Source organism: Thunnus maccoyii, chromosome 6 (assembly GCF_910596095.1).
Source record: "Thunnus maccoyii chromosome 6, fThuMac1.1, whole genome shotgun sequence".
Classification (NCBI taxonomy): domain Eukaryota; kingdom Metazoa; phylum Chordata; class Actinopteri; order Scombriformes; family Scombridae; genus Thunnus; species Thunnus maccoyii.
Genome location: NC_056538.1, coordinates 1687445 through 1703393, shown reverse-complemented (window position 1 = coordinate 1703393; position 15949 = coordinate 1687445). Strand labels below are relative to the sequence as shown.

Sequence of the window (15949 nt, the reverse complement as noted above, 5' to 3'; positions counted from 1 at the left end):
AAAATTTCAAACTTGTAGTATTCAACCCCAACCAATGCTGACTCAAGTGACATCACTTGGGAGAGGAAAGAAGAAAAAACAAGGTTCTGATGCACAAATCTGTTTTCAGTTTTTGGACTTTTTCTCTAATCTTTGATTTTTGGATCATTTGAACATTTATTGAAATGAAAGCATGTGAGAAGTTTAGAGGGAAAAATCACTATTTGGTGAAGCTGTTAACAACTCATAGACATGTGAAATGTGACCCCGACTACACACTGCTTTTTGTAAGACATCAAAAACCAAAAAGGTTGGAAACCACTGGTTGCATCTTTAACAACGCGTTGTATTTTAAAAGCTTGTTATATTATCCATTAGGGCAGCTGTGGCTCAGGAGGTAGAGTGGGTCGTCCACTAAACGGAAGATCAGTGGTTCAGTTCCCGGCTCCTCCAGCCCGCGTGTCGTTGTGTCCTTGGGCAAGATACTTAACCCCAAATTGCTCCTGATGGCTGTGCCATCAGTGTGTGAATGTGTGTAAATGATTAAATTTCCTCTGATGGTCAGGTTGGGACCTTGCATGGTAGCCCCTGTGCCCATTCAGTGTATGAATGTGTGTGAATGGATGAATGTGATTCGTACTGAAAAGCGCTTTGAGTGGTCAGAAGACTAGTGAAGCGCTATACAAGTACAGTCCATTTACCATTGTGTCAAATCTTAATCTATAAAGTAAGTAAAGCTGGTAATAAATGTAGTGGAGTAGAAAGTACAATATTTCCCTCTGAAATGTAGTGGACAGGAAGTATAAGGTAGCATCACACGGAAATACTATCTCTTTCATGTCAGAAATCCCATGAATGTTTGAGAAACTCTACTTAAACTAAACCAGTCATGTGATTTATTATACTACATCAGTGGTCAGACATAATGATGAAAAACCACAGACAGTAGCTGTGGACAGAGAGTAATTTCATTATATCATCAGTCAGCCTCACTGTCCAGCCACACACATCAGTATTCAAAAATATCAGACAATCCATGCCAAACACTCACCCTCTTCTCATCTGTGACAATATAGTGTCGGCCGTGCTTCTTTGTCAAATGTGGTGCCAAGACATCAAAGCGCCTGCGGAACTCAGAGAACACCATGTGGTCTGGGTATCCTGGAGACAGGGAGGGACAATAGAGAGGGGAGCGGAAAGACACACAACACCAAGGTTAGAGGAGCGTCTGTAGCTTGTGGAGAGCCAACTGCGTCTCAATGGTTAACTTTTATTTTCAAGAGAAATACACACACACACAAACACTTTAAAACACACAAACACAGACTAAAGAGCCAAACACAAAGTAGTGAAGGTTTAACAGGCAAAAATGTACAAGGTTACAAGGGTTTCTTATGCTTTTAGAGAGGCCCAGACAGTCAGAATTGCCTTTGGGGAGAGAGTTCTACATTGGGACAAAGGGCTAAAGGATCTAAAAGCATGCACCTTTGAATGAAGGCATTAGAGAGTAATTGGTCCTTTTGACAATAACATCAATTGGTTGAAGGTTTTTGGAAACCTTTCAGAATCTTTATCTACAGTGCTGCTTCAAAGTTTGTAAACCCTCTAGAATTTTCTGTATTTCTGCATAAATATGACCTAAAACGTGATCAGATATTTACACAAGCCCTAAAACTAGATAAAGTGAACAAATGAGACAAAAAAAATACTTTTTCATTTATGTATTGAGGAAAATTATCCATTCTTACATATTTATGGGAGGCAAAAGTATGTGAACCCTTGCTTTCAGTAACTGGTGTGACCCCCATTTGCAGCAATAACTTCAACCAAATGATTCCGGTATCTGTTTATCAGCCCTGCACATCAGCTTGGAGGAATTTTAGCCCATTCCTCCTTACAGAACAGTCTCAACTCAGGGATGTTGGGTCGTTTCTTTGCATGAACCGCCTGCTTCAGGTCCTTCCACAGCATTTCTATAGGATTAAGGTCAGGACTTTGACTCGGCTGTTCCAAAACATTATCTTTCTTCTGCTCTAACCATTCTTTCGTAGAACAACTTGTGTGTTTAGGGTTGGTGTCTTACTGCATGACCTACTTTCTGTTGAGCTTCAGTTCACAGACAGCAAAGCAGCCCAAATCATGATACTACCACCACCATGTTTCACAGATGGGATAAGGTTCTTGTGCTGGAATGCAGTGTTTGCCCATCGCCAAACATAACTCTTCTCATTCAAGCCAAAAAGTTCGATTTTGGTCTCATCCACCCAAAGAATGTTTTTCCAATCATCTTCTGGCTTATCCACATGGTTTTGAGCAAACCGTAGACAGCAGCAATTTCTTTTTGGAAAGAAGTGGCTTTTTTCCTTGCAACTCTGCCGTGCACACCATTGATGCTCAATGTTCTCCTGATGGTGGACTCATTAACAACCTTTAGTTTCCTAGACGTTACCCTGGGGTTCCTTGTGGCGTACTACACACCTGATCTTGGTGTGATCTTTCTTGTTCAGCCGCTCCTGGGGAGGGTAACAATGGTGTTGGACGTCTTCAATTTGTACACAATCTGCCTGACAATCGACTGGTGGAGTACAAACTCTTTAGAAATGGTCTTGTAACCCCCTTTTCCAGGTGCTCAGAAATATCCTTTGTTTGAGCCATGACCCACTTCCACAAACCTGTGTTGTGAAGCTCAGACTTTGATAGTGAAGACCCAGATTTCTCTTCTTTAAATAAGGCAGGGCCAACCAGACTCACACTTGATTGCCATCCCATTGATTGAAACACCCGACTCTAACTTCCCCCTTCAAATGAACTGATAATTGAGGTTCATATACTTTTGCCTTGCACAAATATGTAACATTAAATCATTTTCCTCAATAAATAAATGAACAAGTGTAAGGTTTTTGTCTCATTTGTTTAACTGATGTCTCTTTATCTAGTTTTAGGACTTGAATGGAAATCTGATCACGTTTTAGGATATATTTATGCAGAAATAGAGCAAATTCTAAAGGGTTCACAAACTTTAAAGCAGAACTGTATGTAAATTTAATTCATCACTGGTTTTAACTACTTTGGGCAAAGAAAATGTATTGTTCATATTTTATTTACATTATCAGAAAGATAGATGAGTAATAGTGTGAAATCAGGTTAATCTTGAGGAACTTTGGACCATTAAAAAAGAAAACCCTATCTCTACTTCTTTGCCAGACAGTATAGCTAAGATCAAAGTTTAATGAGCTCCATAAGAATAACCTCACTTAGGGCACTGACTTTTACATGACATCACTGACTTTAAGAGGTTTCATACTGTGCTTCCATAAAGTTAGGGAAAATCTTGGTCAAAATTGAAGCGGCCCTAGCAAGAAAGTAAACTTTCTTTCTGTAGTGTCTTTAAAAACCAGAGTTACAACATGCTTCATAGTGCACAGAAAATACAGTTCAATGAAATAGGTGGAATAATAGGTGGAACTTTTGACAACATTTGGTTGCCAGATCTGAGTGAGATTGGTGCAGGATAAGGAGTTAAACAATCTGAAATACATAGTGGACCAAAAACATTGCAGGTTTTAAAAAGTAAAAAGAATCTTAAATTGAATTCTAAAATAAATAGAGTCATTGTAATTCAGCAGAACTGGAGTGACTTTTTTATGTCTAGCATTTGTAGGAAGTCTTAATGTTGCTTTCTGCACCATTTTTTTTTCATTCAGGCAAGAATGATGAATTGCAGTAGTCAAGGTGAGAGGGAACTAAAGTGTGAACAAGATGCTCAACTATGTTTTAGGGAAGCATTGGTCTAGCTTTGGCAATATTTCTGATTTGTAAATAGCAAGACTGAAGAAGACTCTTAACATGCTGATTGAAGTTGAGGTAATGATCGGGCTAAGTATTGAGCCTTGTAGCACCCCACATGACATTAGAACTGGGGAAGTTACCACCAGCTACTTTGAATACTGTTTGCTGGGTAGGATGAAAACCAATTTGAAACACTTCAGTCTAGCTCAAAAAATACTGGATACTACATCTCTCATAATGCAACCTATAACATATTTTCATTGCACCTGCCTGCCTGGAAAATGTGCACATCTTTCAACCTTAGTTAAAAATTTGTAGTCTCTAAGCCTGAGCCCAGACAACACTGATGACATCACTGATATCATCAGCCTTTTTGTCAGAGTTTGGAAAGCTGAGTAGTACTAAGCCTGACAAGTAAACTGAATTTGACATGTAAAATTGGTGGAGTGCCCCTTTAAACAGAAAAGAAATGGTGAGGTTTCCAGAAGTACTTGATTACCTTGTCTGTAGATGCGCAGTGCATCCAGCAGCTTGGATCCCCGCAGCTGAGCCCTCAGGAGGCCCACATCCAAAGTCATGAGGCCAGAATCAGGGCTCTCTCCATGTGTCACACGGGGCTCACCTCCTCCTCCCACTGCTTCTGCTTTGGGCAGCAGGCAGTGAACGAAGTGAACCCTGGATCGACGCACCATGTCAATCAGAGCATCCTAAAAACAGAAGGTGATGAGTCAGGAACCAGCTTTTCCTTTTTTTACACTTTTTTCTGAGTAGATAGTTCCCACAGAGACAGAACAACAGCAGAATATCCAGTGTAACAACTTAATGTGCCTCACAGAAGTTTTGTCTGACACTGCATTCACAATGCGGCAGTATGGGGTAGACAGCTAAAACAGTAATCTCCATATGACATGCATATGTACAGAATAAAAGATAGGGATGCACAGATTGCAATTTTATCCTCTGATTCTAACCACCTGTCACATCAGATGGTTTGTTACACAGAGCCATCTGAGAAGTCGTCCATAGAAACTGTTTAGAAAAGGGCACTTTCATCTGTCTATCACCATCTATCACCGTTTTACCTTGGGAGGAGGCTGGAATCGTAATGCTGATTGGTCCGAACCACCAGTGGTTCTGATTCAAGGGCATAACTTGAAGTGTGACAAGATGGATTCTCACAAGATCTCATGATCTTGTGAATCCAGCTGCCTCACAAGGTAACTAATATGTACCTAAACTCAGGAAAATGGCTCATACTGAATACCAATTCAATCTCAGTTCTGTTCTCATTTCTCAGTTTAAACTCTAAAACTGTATACCACACTGTGTTGATCTGATTGGGATCTCAGTGTCTGGTAACATGAGGCTGCAACTGCACTTCACTGCTTAACTATTAGTGATGATGTTCATATACTGCCATTCTCACAAGGCTTGTGAAAATGTTACTTCAGGTGCTCAAGAAGGTTTATAAAGACTCTTGTGACTCTGAGGAGGAGGAGTACAAGATTTGCCGTAAATTGCTGCTCACATCTCTCACTCTATGCCCCCCCCCCCTTCAATTCCTTTGTGCCCCCCTGGGGAGGCGCGCCTCACAGTTTGGAAACCTTGGTTATGACCTATTAGGAATGATAAATGAAATAAAACAATGTCAATTAATCACAAAACTGTCCACACTTTACTGAGTTGTGTATTTATTTAAACACTTAAGTTATGACTGAGGGACACTTTGCCATTGCAGCTGATAATATCCAACACTGCTGTCTTTCTCTGTTCTTAAACCTCACAGACCTGAAATGAGAGCAGTGTCTCATCTTCAGGTTATCAGCAAGCTCAATAATAAACACCATAATAAACAGATTTTAATAATGCCTAGAATAGAATTCCTCAACATTTCATCTTCATCCCACAGGCACCCTCCTCTTCCACTTACCACTTGGAGTTTGACCTGGATACACAGGCTCTTCTTCTTGACAGCAGCCACACCTGTGGTGAAGGTCTTCCTCATGCTGGTGGCTCGTCGCAGAGCAAGCTGGGAGCTGCCCTCCAGACCAGCAATGGAGCCTGACAACACGGTGGCCCCGCTGGCCCGGCCCATAAATAGCCCGCTGATGTTCTTCCTGCAGTGGTGGATGGATGGATTCAATTGCAGCATGTACATGACCAACTGCATATGTTTTTCCTCCTCAGTGCATCAGCCAGTGATTGATACTTTAATATAAAGGGAGTTAATCTGACTGCATTAGTAGCATATTCTCCTGTCTGGAGACCCATATGTTGGCGGGCTGCTCCCTGCATCATTTGGCTCACTGTGTTGCCTGCTGCTCTCAAACTGTGGATCTCACATTTACTAAATCCTTACAAAGTTGGAATTTGATTTATATGACATGCTATTTGCAACAAAATACAGTTATAGTAAAAGAAAAAAGGGCTACTGAATACAAAGCAAATCATCCATTTGTCTTTGTGTGCACACTCAGGTAGATCATATATTACTTGGAAAGGATAAATTAGCCAAATAATCAGTAAGTATACAAACAATTATCATATTATAATGTATTATAATCTTTATAATGGACACACTGCATCTAAAGTGATCTGACAGCATTTAGACTAGAAGCAGACTCATGTTTGAAAGACATGGGATTGTATCTGATTGCTGTATTAACAATGTTTTGGCTGTAACTCAGAAATGCTTACGAGTTGGAAGTCCACAGATAAACAAAGGGAACAAAATGACAATGACAAATGCTGAGGTCAAGAAAGTGAATGTAAAGTAAACAAGACTGATGAATATTGGATGTGAATGATGAGAAAGCCAAGAACTGGTAAATGATTTCAAAAATTCAAAGGTGACTGTGGAAACTTGAGAGTTTATAGTTTATTCTGATAATTCAGCATATTAAATCTGAATTGAACTTTACTTCAAATTTTAGGTCATAAGAAAATAAAATAACTTAAAACTGACAATAGTAATAGACCACAAAATAATGAGTAAATGTCAAAAACAGATTAGTTCTATATTATACATAGATTTATATTTTTAAAAGTTCCATATGCATTTTATAATTCTCATTCATTTTCATCATCTCCACTTTGTTATTGTAGCCTTACAGCCTGATAAATGGGATTTTGTTGTAAATACTGATTTATAGTGTAGTATTCATTCCCTTCATCTCCACTGTATTGGGATGGAAACCTTAAAACCTGGACACATGAAGCCAAAATGCATGGATAATTGACTCGGTGAGTGAGACAATGTTTTTTGTCATTTAGGTGAACCAACCTTTTAATGATTTATTAGTAACTTTACAATCCACAAGCACTTTCTTTACTCTAATTAGATGGCTTGTGTGACCTGATCTGATCAGCCATCATATGTTTCTATTCTCTAATACAGGTAATATAAAATAATATGGGGAAAGTTGGCTGGTTCTCAGAGAGTGTTTTGTTTTACTCTGTCAGAGCCCTGAAAATATGACATCACAGTACTGTGAACAAGGTTTCATATATGGAAGCGTGGCATAAAAACACAACACTTATCAAATTCAGTTTTGATAAATAAGAATAAGATAAATAAGAAGTAAATAAGTCTTACTTCTGGGAGTCTTGCAGCAGCATGGCAGCATTCTGGGCAGCAGGGTTGTGCTTGGCGTGGCTCAGCCAGCCCTGAGCGTTGTACTCCACCCAGTCTGTCCCGTGGCTGTGGCCCAGCAAGAAGAGGTGGGGTTTCTCTCCTCGCAGCAGCAGACTGGCCCCTGCCACACATAGGAATTATTTGCATTATTCCATATGCAGTTTGTGTTCTGTTCCTGTGACCTTCTGGAGCCTTGCAGGTGTTCCGTAGTGAATGCGTGTACGGTACTCACCCTTGTTTTCTCCCTGCGCAGAGCCGTAGTAGCTGAAGAGCCTCTCCAGCATGGTTTCCTCTGAACCTCCAGGCTGCACAGCCTCCTCCTCCATCAGCCACAGAAGGCCTCGAGCTTCATCTGTCCTGGCCAGAGTACGAACCTGCAACAGATACCAACAGTCACAAATATCAACTACTTTTTCTTTTCCAGGTCACTTTCTTCACACTCAATGGAAAACATCCTGAAGTCAAGGAAAGAGGTGTGCAGAAATCAATGTGCAGGTGTTACAGTAAATATAACCCAATTAAATACATTAAAATACACAGAACATACACCAAAGTGAGTGTTACTCAAAAAACTAAAAACAATAAAAGCATATAAAAAACTATACATGTCATTATTATTTTTCTTCATTTATCTATTATTTATCTATTCAGTTTGGCCTTCATAAGAACATGGAGGTGCTTTCTATATTTGTGTTAATCAAATGAGGGTAGTCCACTTAAAGCTGTATTTTTTTTATAATTTCGCTGAAACATGAATTGATCTTTAACACTTTAAGGTCCTTTTCACACCTGCAGTTGTGTCCAGTCTGTCCAGCACCAGAGTTTGTTTAAACTGAAGCTAACAGGTTAGCTGTGAAAGAAACTGAAGAGTCTGTATGTTGGTTTGTTCTTTAATTTGTTACCCGTCTGTACATAATATAGGACACAAATCTAAAAGTTCACCTAGAACTAGATTATCTAGTGTGATACCAGAATCTCCTGGACACACACACATCCATAATGCTGAAAGAACCTCCACTGACTACAGTCATTTCCTGTAAAAGTCTCAAATATGACGTCATCTCATCCTTTCTCTAGCCACTCTGTGGTGCAGTGTACAGGACAGCTCTGTCCTCTCTGCCTGCTGTATATGAGCTGGTGCTCTTCCAAATGAACTTTCTGAGCTCTCTTTCTCTCTGCACATTCATTTGGAGGAACTTCCAATGAATCTGTACACACAGTTCTCAAGTTCTTTGTTTTCACAAGTACACTCAATACCCTCTTCAAACATTAAATATGATCATTACCCGATTCTAAAGTCCTGTGTGTGTTTAATGTAGTGCAGGATGTGTCTTGTGACATATGACCATGATCACTGTGAAAGAAATGAAATCATTCCATTGGAAAGGGCTGGTTTAAACCTGCTGTTTAATCTGTTCAGCGATCTGTTCCTAATCTGTTCAAAGGATGGAAATATGTCCTGTTAATATTCTCTCCAATTACTTTCCACTCTTCAGATATCTTTGCCCTTTCCCTTCTTGGGTGAAGTCAAAGATGTTCTCCCTACTCTCTTTTCCAATGTTTCCATTTCAAAGACTGTAAACAGGTCACCTTACTCAATCGGTTTATTCAGCACTGGACTATCCGAACAGTTATCAATCTGAATAATTTCCCTCCTTTGCTTTTAACAATGTGAGCCACACAGGTCACCACATCAGAGCTGAATCAGCTGGGAAACTGTGTGGACACTAACACAGGCTCATAGTATTTGGCTGCCTGTCAATGTTTTCTTTTTGAAATCAGTTGTTAATGCTACTAAACTGCTGAATTAATCAACCTGTATACTGTACATTGATGAACCGTACAAAGATTAAAGCTATTATGGTGTGTATTAAGGTATTTAGTATTAAGGTTGGCTTCACTATATAGTGTTAGTCAATACAATACAGGATAATTGACAAAACAAGTGACAGGGACAAACAACAAACATAATTTAAAATACATAAATGGGTCCATTTCTAAATGTACCCAACATTTTGGAGCCATGAAGACCTCATTAGTCAATTGGCAGACACGTTTCTTATTAAAAGATGATATTCAGGTCAAATGTATTTGGGTAAGTGGGAGTTCTGTAAATTATTTGATACTACAGTTTACAAAAACTCATTTGATAGAATGACACAAAACTTTTCTCTAAAATTACAAAATCCAACAGCTGTTTTTAACTTCAGGAAACACATCGATTCCAATTTTTACATGAAAAGAAAAGTGAAAGAAGGAGAGAAGGAAGGAAGGAAGGTGGGAAGGTCACCGAACATCTTTTAATATCAATTGGCTCAAACACTGCTTGAAAGTTAATAACACCCCACATATAGTCTCTCAAATTTATTTTCTATTTCTATCATCTAAATATTCTAAATGCAACAAGTTTCCTATGAAACTATTGATCTTTCATAAGCAAACTTTGGATGCTTTGAAATTGGCCTATAACGAGACCTCAGCTCACACAGCTTTGTGGAAAGCCAAGTATTGCAATGCAAACAGCTCTTGTTGTCAGTAAAAACTGTGCTCCATGGCTCTCTCTACTGTTATTAGTCTATAGATAGAGTGGCTGGCTTAAATTAGTGTGCTTGTCAGAGATCAGCATCTCTAAATAAGGAGGTGGATCATCTGCAAACAGGCAGCCTTTGATGAAAATAGAAGATTAACTGACTCTCAAAGCCTTTCAAAGTCAAAGCAGAGATGGTGTATTGTGCTGCTGAAACCTAATTAGCTACTGAGGTGCAATCTGTATCCTTTTCAGAGATAATTGCTAAATAAGGTTGTTGGAATCAAAAATTTCCCAACAGTAATATACCTTTGCTGCTTGCAATGTTGAATATCAAGTGAGTTATCATGTGTTTCCGTGTCTATTGGTCTTCTTGGTTGTCCTCTTTGTGTGTTTTTCTTCCCCTCTGTGAACAAGTCCTCCAAACTAAATGACATAACAGGTTGTTTCTCATTGACTATGAACTGACTGAAAACAGTTCATATGAGGCTTTTCTGGTTACAATTGACTTTTAATGAATCAAATTGTTTCTTGATCCATCACTACCATTAAGGTTTAGTTAGGTGTCAGCACCAAATAGCTCCTCTGTGCTCACCTTAAATGTGAGTTCAACATGTGCACCTATGAGCCTTATCTATGACATCACAACTAGTTTAGAGCCAGTCATGGTCCAGTATGCATCTTAAACGAGTGTGATGTGGAAACTTGAAGCCTCCAGTGCACAAACACTGAGTGTTTACAGTGAAGCTGGAAACATCTTGTGTCCAGTAAGAAAACTTTTGAGATGAAATATATTTGCATATTCATAGATTCAGAATTAGTTTGTGATGGAGAAGGAAGAGATGTCATTCTAAGGGTTTTTCTTTTGTGGAAAAACTATAAGACAAATTATTATTCAAAGCACAGTATTTTATATATCTTAAAACTAGTGCTGTTTTTTTAATTAAAAATTTGTTAATTATCATTTATATTAGTACATATAAGAAATGATTGCCCACTAAGCTGATATCTAATTTTAATGGCCTTGATGGTTTTGAAATTCAACTGGCACTTTAACATATAGGCCTGGGTTTTGTTATTATTTCTGTTAGTGCACATAAGAAATAATATGCCTTTCAAGATGACAGTCAATGGCCTTGATGGTTTTAATGGAAATCTGTAGTTCACAGGAGAGAATCTGTGTTTAAAGTTAAAAAGATGCTATTAAACAACAGCACTTGTATTTAAATATACTTCCTTGGTGTTTGTTCTACACTAATTCCATGATTTTACATTTTAATATCCATTTTTACATGCTTCAATATTAAGTAGAAAAATAGCGATTAATCACCACAAATTGTGCGATTTATTTAATTTTTTTTAATCGACTGAGAGCCCAACATAAAACGTGTCTGGAGGGGATCTTTTTGTTTAAACTTTAACTTTAATTGTTGGTTATTTAATCATGAATATTTAATGTTACAAAGAAAAAGGAAAGATTTGAAAACAAGTTTTCAGGGCCTTTAAAATTGGGGAACCTTCATCATTACGGTTAAAGATCAACAAATTGGTTAAGGTTAGGGAATGAAATATTGCAGTCATGGTTAAAAGAAACCAACACTGACTGTCTGTTGGTAGTTGACTGCCAGGAGAGGAACAGTCTCCTGTGATAAAGTTGCATACTTTTCTTGACTTATCCATCCAAAAAAGAGTCATGATTCACATGGCCACTAAAGGTCCTTGTCAGTTAGTGTGTATGTAAATAGGTCATATTTAGGCATTTGAACAAAATACTGATACTGTGTTTTTTCTTTAGAGGGCAGTCCCTCGTCTGCCTGTTGCTGATGCTGCTTATATGATGCTTCATCAGAGCTCAAACTGTGCAGTCTGATGTGGTTTCCTCTTCTCACACTCACACACGCCTGCACACACAAGTATACCCTGGCTTATTTACAAGCCCTACCCTAATGTAATTTGTGTAGGAGTCCTGTTTTCTTTTCTGTGGAATGTTCCAGAGATAGAGTGAGGACAACGCTCTCTCTTTTGAATTTCACCAAAGAGATAACGGTGAGTTGAATAGACCTTTTCAGTTACTCCCAGGATCTGCAAAGTTCGCCTTTCACTTCTCAACAGTAAATGTGTCAGAATTAACACTGGCCAGACCAAGCACCTCTCTCTCACATCCCTGTATATAACGAGATTAACAGGACGCAAAGACACTTGACCCTTGTGTCATGTAAACTGAAGAGCACACAAGTCAAGAGAACTCCACATTCACATGGACACACTTGACTTAACAGACTGAAATGCAATTTTCACATCAGTTGAGTGCAGTATTTTAATTTTAATGAAAAAAAAAAGCTTTACTTCTGACATTCTTTTGTGTTTAGTACTACTTTCTGGTAGTTTAATGATAACACATATCACCTTTGCCTAAAACCAAAGTAATCCCCTCCATCACTGCATTCATCTGTTCAATTCTGCCAATATATCTATATATTCATGTTACTTTCTCATTTATTCATTTGTTAACCACATTCATCTATAAATAAATGTTCCATTCCTGAGTAATTTCATTTAATAATTTCCTCCTAATTAATGAACTAATGGAGGTGGTGCCCCATCTAACAAGTGAAAATTTAATACAAAAGTAAATTTACCCCTACATTTGAAATCACACACTTTTCATCACCACTTAAACAAACCAATACACATCAACGCTCCAGATTTTCTGCCAAGGCCGAGTGCCACACATATTAATATTACTAATAACTGAATAGGCTTTGCAGTGAAAGGCCAACTGATGAGTAGAGAGAGAGAGATCATTTCAAGCCAACAAAAGAGATACAAATCACAAACTTGATGCCAGTTAATATTGCTCAAGTAAGACGAATTCCAAAATGAGTCACAAAGAGCCAAACTAATTGGATAGAGGCAACAGGCCTGGCACAGCATATAAATGATCATTTGTCTGCCTTTGTCTCTATCTAAGTGTAAAGATTTAATTTGACTAAATGTCATGAGTTGTAAACAACTAAAACCTGTCAGGTGAACAGTCAAATCACATTTATTATAGGATATATCAGCTCATTGATTGTTAAAAGCTTATCTATTCCATGGATTATACACAACACAAGCTACAAACACAAGTTCCAACTGATATTTTCATTAAACTGAATTATTTTTATTATGTACTTCTTACAACAGATTATTGTTCAATAGTAAATGCAGATTATGCTGAAACTACTGTGGCTCTATGACCTTTGCTGTTTGGGATGTGAACAATGGGACTCATCAAGTATGAGTATATATATCATGATTGACTGTTTCAAAATACAGAACAGCTGCTTAAAACGCTTGTTGTTTCACTGCTGCATCTCATTGGCTGGTTTTTGGCAGTTTGTCATAAGCTTCAAGGAGACTACGGTTTTCATTGAGAGACTTTCTTTTTCTTGTCATGATTTCAATGTGCATGCAGCACCAGCCTCAGGCATTTAGGCTGAGGGGTTGGGGGCCACAGCGGCCCACAGCAAGAAAGATAAACCAGAATCAACTTTTGGAGAAGCGCAACCCTTAACACTGCGGTGGCCAATCACAGCCAGCGATCAGACTGATTAGAGCTGTACAACCCTGCCATAAGGGAGGACAAAAACATTACTAGGAAGAGGGGAGGACATTTCTCTTCATTTGATAATGTTAAAAGTAAAGTTAGTTAAAAGGTGCTGATGGCTTCCCAACTCATTTTAAAAAAAGACGAGACAGAGAGAGAGAAGCAGTGGTCAAGTAAACTACAGAGTGGAGAGCAACCGGTGGTATCGAAAAAAACCAGTGAATGAGAGGAATAAAACTATTTATTTTCTCATTGTTACAAATAAACATGCCCACAACCACACCTCTGCATAAAACCTGCAGAGGTGCACCGCAACGCCTGATAATGGTGCCGCAGCTGCTAATTGCATATCATACACATATCATGGGAGTAAAATAGAATTACCGTGGTTTTAAACATTTTTTCCATATGTTTTCATGTATGAAAAGACCCAAAGTTGAACACTGTAAGCGGACTACATGATTACTATAAGTGAATTATTTAAACAGCATTTGTATAGGAATGATTCTGTCCTGAGCTTTTTGATTCTTATAAGCAGTTGGTCACTGTGACCATGATCACTATAATATATATTCTTTTTCCATCTGTGTGCACTTTATGCACAACTGAAAAATGTGTTAATAGATAACAGTGAAATTGAGTGGGCCATTAAGACATGTAAATATTTTTTAAAGAAACTGGTCAAGTTACAAGATAAGGCACATTTAAGTTTTAAGATCCTCCATTATGGGTATTATGATGCAAATCCAAATACTGATATAAGTTTTTTTTTAGCATTTTCTATTCTTAAAATAAATCTAAAGCACGGTGCAGTTTTGGGAGGTACCGTATGCACTTTTGAGCATTTCTTGTAGATTATGTCATGAAGCTATAGAGGCCTGGCCTTTCCCTATTATACTACCATAGATAGATTGTTGTCTCCATGTTATAATCCATTCAGTTGTACATATGAAGAGAACTGTATCTATGCTTCAATAAAATCAACTGTATTCACTGTATTACAGGACTCCTTTCTTTTACAACGCCACCTTAATCTGAGAAATCCTCTTCATTAATTCCATAATCATGTTCATTAAGCAATCACACTGTCAACATGTGAATCCATTGTGGCATGGGGTAATACCTAGTGTTGCACAATGTAATGTATGGAAACATGAATTAGATAAGAGGTTATTTGAAATGTCAAAATGATACTTCTCCCTGTTTACCAACACATAAAGACACAAGATCAGAGTTATTGCTACACAATGCAGCACTGTCATTGCAGAGTCAAGTAAGCACAGAGCAGTGTTTTCTTTCCTGGATCTCAGATCAGAGGGCTTCAGGACACAGTGATGCCAGCTTTGCTAGATTAGCAATAAAGCTACAGCTATTTGCACTTGTCAGTGGTGATGAACGGGGCTATTTGCTGGCTCAGTGGTATTACGCAGTGCTCGTTTGGGCTGCAACTTGATTTGCATTAATGGCTCATTGAATAAGATTAAAACTCGAGCCCAAACACACTGCCCTTGAAACTGCACCTGAATACCTCAGGGCCTCACTGAAACAAACCTTAAGATCTGTAAACAAGACAAACACATTTCTTATGATAGGATTCAATTAGGAGCAGAACACAGTGACAACACATGCACAGAGATCCTGAAACAGAGATGGAGAAGTGAAGTTTCTGCTTACCAGAGCTTGAGTTGAGGCTTGGTCAATAGCTGCTACAGACAGTGAGGTACTGGACTCTATGTCATCTAAAGCAAGCTCTATGTTTTCCTAGATATAGGAGGGATAAAGGCTTGGGTTAGTAACCTAAAGAAGATCATCAATAAATCACAAGTGTAGCTACTCAGTTATATTACTGTACAAAATTAGCCATTTACTATACTGTAGATTGGGTTTTATGAGTCTGCATATTGGATTGTAATTAGCACAAAGTTTATGAAATCTATGACAACAATGTTATCTGTATTTGTAGAGCACTATCATTAAGTTAGTTCATGTTTTCAGGAAAATACTCATCTATAGTAAGTAAACTGGGAAGTGAAAAAGTTGGATTAATCTGTGTGTGTGTGTGTGTGTGTGTGGGTGTTCTGCAGTAGACCTTGTTTTGACCAGTTTTCATCTAAACCATTCTCTACAGAGGAAATGGCCCCAATGAAAGCTGTTGAACATAGTGTGTTCTGTGGATTGTCAAGAGTGTTAAAATGTAATTTTTCATTGCTGTGAGTAACACAAATGAAATTCAGTTTGTCTCTAGTGTATTGGAATGGAGGCAAATACCTCCAAACCTGAGCACATAAAACTATATCTAGATGGTGAATGATATAAATATAAATATATATATATAATATAAATATACTGTACATTATATATATAATGTTTTTGTTTAGAAAGCAATATCTGACTATATTTAATAGAGGACATTTGTGCTTAGTGTCATGCT

The 15949-nt window shown here is 38.1% G+C and overlaps 1 protein-coding gene across 14 annotated transcripts in view; it reads right to left on the bottom strand.

The window, feature by feature from the left end:
* LOC121898858 (unconventional myosin-XVIIIa-like) overlaps positions 1-15949 on the bottom strand; it is a 156807-nt gene that overhangs the window by 72886 nt on the left and 67972 nt on the right. For all 14 annotated transcript variants that reach the window (XM_042414327.1, XM_042414329.1, XM_042414336.1 and 11 more), the window contains 6 exons: positions 15193-15279; positions 7635-7776; positions 7364-7523; positions 5699-5885; positions 4268-4475; positions 1031-1140 (listed from right to left, as the gene is read on the bottom strand). In XM_042414327.1, the coding sequence (XP_042270261.1) occupies positions 1031-1140; positions 4268-4475; positions 5699-5885; positions 7364-7523; positions 7635-7776; positions 15193-15279 (894 nt within the window). The remainder of the gene's footprint in view (positions 1-1030; positions 1141-4267; positions 4476-5698; positions 5886-7363; positions 7524-7634; positions 7777-15192; positions 15280-15949) is intronic.